Source organism: Pteropus alecto, unplaced genomic scaffold, assembly GCF_000325575.1.
Source record: "Pteropus alecto unplaced genomic scaffold, ASM32557v1 scaffold39, whole genome shotgun sequence".
Taxonomy (NCBI): Eukaryota; Metazoa; Chordata; class Mammalia; order Chiroptera; family Pteropodidae; genus Pteropus; species Pteropus alecto.
The window spans coordinates 3,871,868-3,882,166 of NW_006443568.1; the positions used below are offsets into that span (position 1 = coordinate 3,871,868).

At 40.3% G+C, this 10,299-nt stretch overlaps 1 protein-coding gene across 1 annotated transcript in view; it reads right to left on the bottom strand.

Moving 5' to 3' along the window:
• Nucleotides 1–10,207: 10,207 nt before the first annotated feature.
• The window catches only part of CUNH1orf94 (chromosome unknown C1orf94 homolog), a 35,726-nt gene continuing 35,634 nt past the window's right edge, over nt 10,208–10,299 (bottom strand). The window contains exon 7 of the mRNA XM_006924265.1: nt 10,208–10,283. Within this exon, the coding sequence (XP_006924327.1) occupies nt 10,208–10,283 (76 nt within the window). The remainder of the gene's footprint in view (nt 10,284–10,299) is intronic.

Here is a 10,299-nt window from a genome sequence, read left to right on the forward strand (position 1 = left end):
AGAGACAACTCCATCTTTGAAGCCAGCAATGGAGAACTTCTCACACATTTCCCTTCATGCTATCTGATTTTTATCTCTCCAGGAAGGGCCTAGTCCTTTTAAGGGCTGATGTGATTAGGTCAGTTTCACTGAGGGTAATCTCCCTTTCTTAGTCAACTGTACCACAGAACATTATGGAGGTGATATCCCGTCATATTCAGAAGTCCCAACCACCTCTAGATTTGGGGAATTATACATGGTGTGGGTCCTTGGAGATCAGTTGAGAATTCTGGCCACCACACTTGGACTCCCCACTCTCCCCAGCTCCATTGCTGCTTCACCACCCCAGCCCTCTTGCCTTTTAAATCTCAGTTTAGGTATCACTATTCAGTAACAATAATAGTTTGCTTTTATTGAGTTATTTCTAAAAGCCATGCACCATGATTTACACACGGTATTGTATTTACTTTTCACAATAACCATTAAAATAGATATGTTTGTTCTTTGCATTTAGAGTTCCCTCTACCTAAAACTCTTCCAGATAATTTTCGTGTTTGTTCCTTCACTTCTTTCAGGCCTCCACTAAATGTCACCTCCTCAGAGAAGCCTTCTCTGGTAACCCTATCTAAAAGTAGCTCACAGTAAACTGCCAATTCATACATTCAAAAGGAATGATAAAATTAGAAAATCACCATTTTGCAACCATTGTAATTGATTCAGGCAAGAATCATCAATGGATGCTAAAACAAATGGGTAACAGTTTGTTGAGAAACAGGATAATTATAAAGGCTCAAAGTGTCTCCCTGAAAAATACTTACTAATTATACAAGAAAAAAAATAGTGGCTTTACGATGGAGAAAGCTGGCAAACACCACCTTAACTAAATCATCAGAGTTAATATCACCCATAATGAGAGAAAGATACCTCGTGTGCCTTCTAATATGATGCTCTGAGAAGGACACATTACTTTCCTGGTTTTCCTGTCTTAGCAGATGTGCCCAAATTGAGGGATCACTTTACAAAATAACCGGCCTGTCCTCTTCAAAAATGTCAAGACAAAGAAAAGCTGAACAACTACTCTCGATTAAAGGAGATTAAAGAGACATGACAACTAAATGGAACATATGATCCTGGCTTGGATCCTGGACCAGAAAAAGAAAAAAAAAAAAGCTTTTATTTTTATAGTATAAAGGACATTCTTAGTCTAGCTGTTAAAATTTTAATAAGGTCTGCAGAACAGACTATAGCATTAAGATAATTTCCTGATTTTGGTAATTGTACTGTGGCTATGTGAAGAAAATGCCCTTGCTCTCAGAAAATACTGAAGTCTTTAGGAAGAAAGGGGCATCACATCAATAACTTATTGTCAAATGGTTCTGAAAATAAATAATAAAGTAAAGAATGATGAAGCGAAGGTAATAAAATGTTAATAGGGGACCTGAGTGAAAAGTCTGTTGGTGTTCTTTGTACTATTCTTGCAGCTTCCTGTAAATTTGAAATCATTTCAAAATAAAATTTACCGAACTAAAAGAAAATATAACAAGAATAGCTTACTGCCCTACTCTTCATCCTTAGTCTGCTTTCCTTTCCTGTGCGGCCCTTATCACCACTGAGTATAGCATGTATTTTATTTAAGTTTCACAATAACCAGGTGAAGTAGGTACTGCTAGTATTCTTTTCTGTTACAATTCCATCTGGCTGGAGTGCTCTCTTCCCCCAGGTATCTGCATGTTACTCCCTCACTTCTTTCTGGTCTCCACTCCGACTACTGATCGTAGTAGCAATGCTAATTTCTTCCCTCACAGGGACTTTATTTTGTTCACTGCTGACCCTCATCTTCTTCAATGGCACATGGCACATCGTAGGTGTGTGATAACGATGTGTTGAATGAAACACCTCCATTTTGGAGAAGAGACTTAGGAAAAATGGTTGGTTTCAAGTCCAGGCACGATGTTTCTAGAACTACTACTAAGTACTGTGTTCTGCTCACTCTCTTGTTCCAGGAAGCCCCCAGCCTCTTTGTAGTCCCCTACCCTGGAGGGTGGGCTGAACCTTGTAACTCACTGCTAATGAGTAAAATATGACAATGGCGATGGGATGCCACTTCCACGATTAAGTTAGTTATAAAAACACTGTGACTTCCATCTTGCTAGTGGACTCTTGCTGGCACTTTTTATTGCCTTCTTGCTTGCCTGTTGTCAAGTTAGAAGATGCTCTACGGAGAGACTCGTGTGCAAGGAACCAAGGTAGGTCTCCAGCCAACAGCCCGCAAGGAATCAAATCTCGCCAACAAACATATGAGTATTCACTTTAAAAGTGGATCCTCCCCCACTGAGCCTTCTGATGAGGCTACAGACTCTTGGATTGTAGCTCTGAGAAACCTGCAGCAGAGGATCCAGCTAAGCCACGACCAAGTTCTTGCCCCACAGAAACTGTGAGATAATAAATGGTATTCGAAGCCACTACATTTTGGAGTAATTTGTTACACAGCAATAGATAACTAATACTACAACCCTCTGCATCTCTGTAGCTATGTTATACTATTGTAGAAACATTTTGCATTATACTGATCTGTATCTTCCACCCTCCCACACTATAACCTCTTTGTGGGCACCAAAGGGACTGTGATTTATTTATCATTTTACCTATGGTTCATAGCACATTGCCTGTTTCATAGTTAGAGCTCAATAAGTGACTTAGAAATTATCAAGGAGTACCTCATTAAATATAAATTGTAGTTGGGTTCATACATTGACCTATGAATTCGGTCAGATCTCAGGACCCTGATAATGTTCTTGAATTTGCAAAGCTCAGAAGCAGAGCCTGAACTGTGGTCACTTCACCAGCACTCTGCTCCCTGTGAGACCGCATCTGGGTGGCCAGTGGGTCCTCTAGATGATAACTATCTCAGCTTCTTCAACATCATAATTTTTGAAACTAGTGTTTATAACACTAAGCCGCATGAGAGAACAAAGCAACCTGCCCATTCTCTTATTCTAATTAATATACTTTTAAACCTCACAAGGAAAATCATTTCTCCTCCTTTCTTTACACCAAACAAAGATTTAGCCATAAAATTTCAGCTTAGAGTAATCACATCCTGAATCAATGGCTTCTTTTTTGAATTAAGAGGAAAAAGAGATCCCTCTAACATGTTCATTTTAATTTTAAAAATGCTATTTTAAATGGTAGGGAGCCTTTTAATTCTCCACTCTGGGTTATAAAAAAATAATAGATAGGCAGAAATGTGTTATTAAAGCTATTTTTCTTGGCGTTCTGGTAATTTAATAAACTGCTGAAGCTAAGCCTTGAAACTTTATGATGCAGCAAGACGACGACTTGCCTGTTGATTAATAGTTTCTGATCATCCCCTACCCGACCCCCCTGCTTTCTGGGATGATTCCTGAAGGACAATGGGTGATTTCTGAGGAATGAAGATTAGGAGAAACATTCTGTAAAAATGTCTTGTGCAAGGAATTTTAATCTCCAGGAATACCCACACGCTCTTCTCTAAGGTGCTGGCGAACTGGTTGAGGTGAGTCTCAGAAGGTAACTCTTGAGGTGATTGCTTCCATATTTGACAACTTCAGAGCATTTCACCAACCTTGAAAATTTTTCATGTTAAGGTTACTGGTGGGGTTGGGTGGGGAGGACTTCAGCTATTCAGGCTGCCATAAACAATGGAAAGTTATTTCTCACGGTTCTGGAGACCAGAAAGTTCAAGATCAAGGGGCCAGCAAGGTAGGTTTTATTCTGAGTCCTCTTCTCTTGGCTTGTAGATGGCTGCCAGCTCTCTATGCACTTACATGACCTCTTCTTTGTATGCATGTGAGATCTCTGATGTCTCCTCTTATTAGGGCACTAATCCCATCATGGGGATCCCACCCTCATAACCTCATCTAATCTTAATTGCTTTCTAAAGGTCTCATCTCCAAATACCATCACATTGCAGATTAGAGCTTCAACATATGAATTTGGGGTGAGGATGAACACAAACATTCAGTCCATAATGGAATATTTGAGCTGTCAGGCCTTTGTTACATGGCTTCAAACCCACTCCTAGTGATCTTGAAATTCTGCAGACCATATTTCTACTTCGCCTGCTGGCTTTCTGTTAGGCTCTGTCAATAAGGGGCACTAGAAGGGGACCCAAGGCTGGAGGAGAATGAAGGGACTTGCTCTTTCCTGTTTGGCTCCTGTTCTGGTCAGCACTACCCTAGCAATGCTAACGTGTTCCAGTAGCAGCAATTGTACCCAGTTTGCCATTTTGCAAAACTTTTAGAAACAGCCTTGCACTATGCCTTCTTGGAACATCAACACCAGTAAGTTGATGCCTCTTTCTTAAAGGTCCGCTTCCCCATGGAGCCCCTCCTTCGAGCTCAGAGACAGATACCAGCATCAGCCAAACAGTCCCTGTTCCCCAGATACGGTTGTCTGAGTTTCAGCTCCTCAAGACTTCCCCTTTAGGACTAACTTTGGGTGGTGAACACACAATGCAATACACAGATAATGTATTATTGAATTGTACCCTTGAAATCTACATAATTTTATTAACCAGTATTAGCCCCAATAAATTTAATTTCTTAAAAAAGTTTTCTAAATTTAATAATTCTACCTTCTTCTCTTTGGATGGTAGCTTCTTTCTGCAGTCGCTCTTGGAATTCTTGGAATCCTTCGCCTTTTCAGTTTTTTGATATCGAGCTAACAATTATTTCTATTAAATTCTTTCTGTTAAAATAACTGAAGTGGTTCTATCTTCTCCCCGTGGAGTTCTAGTCCTAAGGAAAATGGGGGAAATGCATATTTGGTGCCAAATGGAAATCCCTGTCACACCAAGGAACAAATAAGAGAACCGAAGAAGTCCTCCTGAAGGAGGGAGCCTTGGAGGAGAACTTAGAACTGGAGGAGGAGTTTGAAGGCTGTGAATTGATCTCTTTTCTCCAGATGACCCCCTCCTTTCCTTAGGGTGAATTCCTTCACAGTCTTCAGCCCCTGCCTCCCTCTGGTTAGGATAGTGGCTTAACATTAGAAAATTACTTAGAGGTCATAGCTGTCTGAAAACTTAATAGTTATTAACCATATAAGTTCCAACAAAGTTTACTCACTCTGGGCTGTTATTAGAAAGAAGTATGTGGGAAGATCAAAAGTAAGAATATGGACTTTTTAAGTCACTTAACATGTGACCTTAAATAAGATACGTAATCGCTCTGAATCCTAGTTTCTGTATATGTAATAAATATATATACATCACACGTTATTATGAACACTACACTAGATAATAAAGATGATGTATACGGTGCTCTGCCCCATGGTAAGTGCTCAATGATTAGTAGCTGTTATTTTATTATTTCTGGAACCCACAAAAATATGTTACTCCTCAATTTTATTGCTTAAATCACATGCACGCAGACTGTCATTAGTTTTAAGACTTATAAATAAAGTATCTTCTGAGGAAAGAGAATGGGTAGTAGCAACTCGAAAACATATCAGATGAGAATTAGATGCAGGGACCAGGAATGTTACAAGAGCAGACATCACTTATCTGACACTCTGACATGGGCGGGTGTCCTGCTATGTGCTCTCATATATCCCTTTAATAACCTCATCACCTTTCACCAACTATGATTTAATATCTTAAGCATTAAATGCATGTCTTAAAAGTGCCGACTTTGCCTGTCTCGCCCATTGCTGTATGCTTAAGAATGAATCTCAGTGAATATGCACTGAATGAATGGAGTGGAGAGGTGGTTGGAAGGAGCACAGGGAAGAGCTGGGAGTTTTAATCTCTTGTGAATCGAACAAGCACTCAGGCTTCCTGTTCCTAGTACTCTCCAAGTATTTCTGGAATTCCTGGAGAGGTGAGTGGAGTCAGGGAGTGCCACGTGGTGGAAAAGCATTGGGTATTGGCCCCAGCTCGCCCTTAACTAAGTTTCCTTTTAAAATTCTTTTAGGGAAAAATTCATGGAAGCTTCTGAGAATTCAATTCTCAGACATCCCAGGAAGGGGACTTCGGTGGTGGGCTTTGGCTATGTCAGAATGCAGCTCAGTAGAAGTCAACAAGGATTTTCGACATCACCATGTGCTGGGCACCATGTTAGATGGTGTTCTACATGCAATTTCGTTTTTAAATTAATACTTATTTTTATTAAAGTAATACATGTGCATGCTTTAAAAGCCAAATAATGCTAAAAGGCTCATGAACAAGGCAGCAATCCCTGTACCACCACCCCTCACAAACCCTCTCTGCTTCTCATAGGTAAGTAAGTCCTTCGATTCTCTTGGCTTTTTATCCTATGATTTACCTTCAGATTTCTAGATAATGATGGAAATTCCACCATCTCTTTAATCATCCATTTTAGATATCACCTAGTGACTTCCTACAATGATAAATGAAGAATTTAGCTCTATTCACACCCCTCTTTTTACCTCCACTCTCTCACTATAGTTATAACACAATTTAGGTTAAATCCATATTTGGGATTTTTATTATTATGATCACATAAATATAGTTCCCTGCTGAGTAAATAACAATTTTTTTATTCATGGGAAGCTCAATCTTCCCATCCCCACCAACCACTATAAAACAACTCTCAATACAACTCTTGAATTTCCAACATGGTCAACACTGTCAGAATAACTGGTCATTTTCTTTTTCTCCAGGCCCTCCCAGCATCCCACTGACACACCTCCTATTTGAGGTCTCCAACTTCCTGCTCCATCTGGACTGGTCTGTGCTGGCTTCCCAGGCTCCGTTTCACAGTTCTGTTCTTGAGCTAAGAACTTCCTCTTCCATCCCCTCAGGAGTCTCCTTAACCTTCCTCCTGCTGAGTTTCCAGTGGGTACCTATTTCCTGGAGCCCACATCTTCTGTCTCGGTTTCCTCGTCTTCGTGGAGCTCATCCTCCCTTAGCTTGCTGACAAAGTTGCAAGGAGGTAAGTTTTATGAGATTTTGCATATCTGAAAACTTCTTCGTTCTAAACTAGACACAAGTTTAGTTTTAGAATTCCAGGTTAAAAATCATTTTTACTCAAACCGATGACACCTTCGTCCCAGGGTCTTCTAGGTTACCATGTTATTGCTGAGAAATCTGATGCCATTATGATTCTTGAATATTTGTATGTGAGTGGGTTTGGTTTTTTTTTTTTGAAATTTTAAGAATCTTGCCTTTATCTCTGATGGTCTGAAATTTCACAGCAATATGCCTTGATGCAGATCTTTTTCATTCATTTTGCAGAGCACTGGTCTGAACCATTCGAACCGGGAAATTTTCTTATGTTTTTCTGTTAATACTTCCTCCCCCATCTTTTCATTCTTCTGCTTACAACTCCTGTTAGCCAGATATTTGGCCTCGTGAACTGATCCTCTCATTTTCTTATCTTTTATCTCATAATCTATCCCATGTCTTTTTTGAATTCTCCTTTCCATGAGATCTCTGATGTTAGCTTCCAACTTTTTCACTTAAAAAAAAATCAGCAATCACTGTTTTAATTTCAAAAGCACTTTCTTGTTCTGATTTTTTAAAATAAGCATATAACATGCTGTCCTTATTTTAAAAATGTACTATCTTCTCTTATCTCCCTGAGAGTATTATGATCTGTCTCTCTTAGTTTCTTTTTGCCTTTGTTTTAATGTTTTTTGTTGCTGTTGTTGGAGATTGTCCATTCTTATTAAGCTTTGGGTCCTAAAAAAGTTGATTGGAAGCTCTTTGTGAAAGGGCATAATCATAGGGTAATTTTCATTGGTACCTCTAAGTGCCCTTGGGCAATTAAATTTCTTTGGCAGACCCTCCAAATTTCTGCCTCTTGGTTAAAGTCTAGATGCTGTCATTGGCTGTGTGTGTATTTCACTTAATCTTCACTTTCCATCTGGGCCCTCTTCTCCATAATCCTTATGCATGTTCTGCAAGTTTGCTCCAAAGAAAATGCCTCCTGTCTCCTATAGAATTGCCTGTGGCTCCTGAATTTGTGGGGCCAGGATAAGAGCTACCTCTTACATTAACTCCTTGATTGCATCTCTCTCCAGCCACACCTTCCACGATGTCCAGCATCTGGCACCTCCAGTCCCTGAGAGCTTCAGGGCTCATGGGAAAATGATTTGCTTCATGTTCATGTATCTCCTTCAACCAGCATTTCAATGTGATCTTCCCCTATTCTTCTAAGGCATTTACCATTTCTCCCATCGTATTTCTGCCTTTGAATATAGTAGATGGGATTGTTGGTGGCTTCTCTTAGTTTCATTGAGAATGCAGTTTCTATAGGTTGTCTTGATCTCCTTATTATTTAAGAGTAAATTTTAAGAATAGAAGGACAGCAACATCTTTATTCCACTACCTTAAAACCACAAGAATATATTAAGTAGACATTAAGTCTATAGTAAGCCTACATTATCTTTTAATCTTCACAAATATGAACATTACCATTAGTGGAACTGAAATTCAGAAAGGTTAAATTCTCTGACCAAGGTCAAGTTGGGAAGTGGCTAAGAACCCAGGTTTGGCCAAAGGCAAATCCGTGCCCTTTCTTTTCCTCTCTTTTGCCTCCAAATACTCTTGATATTTGGAGAGGGTGGTAAACTATGGCCCAGTCTGGGTTAATACCTGGAGGTACGCTGTGAAGATGCTCTTCTGGGAAGAAAGGGGCTCATGCATGTGTGAAAACTTTTAGGTAACTAGTATCTCTCAAAGCCCATGAAAAATCTAGACCATTTAACCAAGGATAACAACAAGAAACATGATACACTAAAGGTAGGGTCAACCTTGGAGAAAGGGCCTGAAGTACTGAGGAGGATTCTCAAACTTTGACTGTGGAGAAGGCATAAGTCCTAAGAGAACTTGGGAGAAAAATTGGTTTCCAGGGACCCAGAAAAAAAAAAAAAAAAGCCAATGAGGTCAATGGTGTCACACTGTGAAGGCAAGAGAAATGCTTTTGTGGACACTTGGCTTAGCCCAATCCCAAGACACTGGTGACTTCCCAACCCCAGCTTCTCACTGCTATCAGGATGTGTCCTAATGTTCCCCAGAGCAGGCTCCCACCTCAGGCAGGGTGGGGTTGAGCTTTCAGGTGACTAACAGGGTTCGGAATTGCAATTTAGAACTGGCAATGTTGGTCCATCTAGATGTGCATAGCTCATTTTTTAGACCCTAAAGTAGGTCTTTACACTAAACCTCTGTTTAATTTTATCTTATTAGAGTTTGCCAAAGGATGGCACATGGGTTTCATTTCATAGACCAGCCCTGATCCGTGATGGATGCCTGGGACACCACAGGGAGAATGACACTGTGTCCCAGGGTAACAACTGTTAAGTGATCCTTGCCTTGGGTATAGAATAGAAGAGTTAAGGTACATGTGTATCATTAATTCGAGTCATCCCTCTTCCCAGATTTGTGTCCTCCATAAACGTGATCAGGATGCTCTCAATGTCCTTATTCAAGTCATTGAGAAAGGCCGATCGAGATAGAACCAAGGGCAGTGCCATTAGGTGCAGTTTTGAGATTGACCTGGAGCTTGGACTTGATATACAACCACTGGATATAGTCTGACACTTTTAGGAGTATTTTTGGAATTGATTTCCAGGCCACATTTTCCCATCTTCTGTCCAAGAGAGAGTTCTTCTGTAAAACCGCCACCTGGATAGGACAGAGGAGGGTCCACTTCTTTCATGTCCATTCCTGAGATGCATAAACTGGAATGTTGAGAAGTAGGTGGTTCATAGAAGAGAAGAGATAAGCACTCAAATTTATGATCGGGTCCCATATTTAGAGAGAAGCATTTCGTGAAGTGGTCTCTCTTCATGTCTTCAGTAAACACTTAATCTCATGGGGAAAACGAGCAGTGAAGATTACTTAGGATGTAATAAAAATAACCAAACGGGCACACTCTGTTTTCAGCAGCTCATACTTTTATCATAAAATATAAACTTTCTAAACTTAAGCGTTTTACTTCTATTTTACCAACAACAACAACAAAAACAAAAATCACTCGTGTTAGTTAAATACAGATGCATAAGTGGTTGAGCAAGTTAGTATGAATCTGAGGGGTTTAGGGTGGGGGCATTGGGCTGTGCGTGTGAATGTTGGTCAATTGTTGAGTCTGGTCTTGCTGTCTTCTGTCTGTGACCTGGTCGGACCCTTGGCTTTCCAAACTTCATACCAAGCTGTAGCAGAATCCAGAATTCCAGAGCCCTTAGCCCTGATCCAAGGGCTAAGGTAGGAGGAGGGAGAAGAGGAGACCTAAAAATTTATGCCATTCCCGCTGGAGGAAAAATAAGGGCTGTTCATCAGGGGCCCACCAGACGTCGAGCCGAACCTGGAAGAGAATGAAG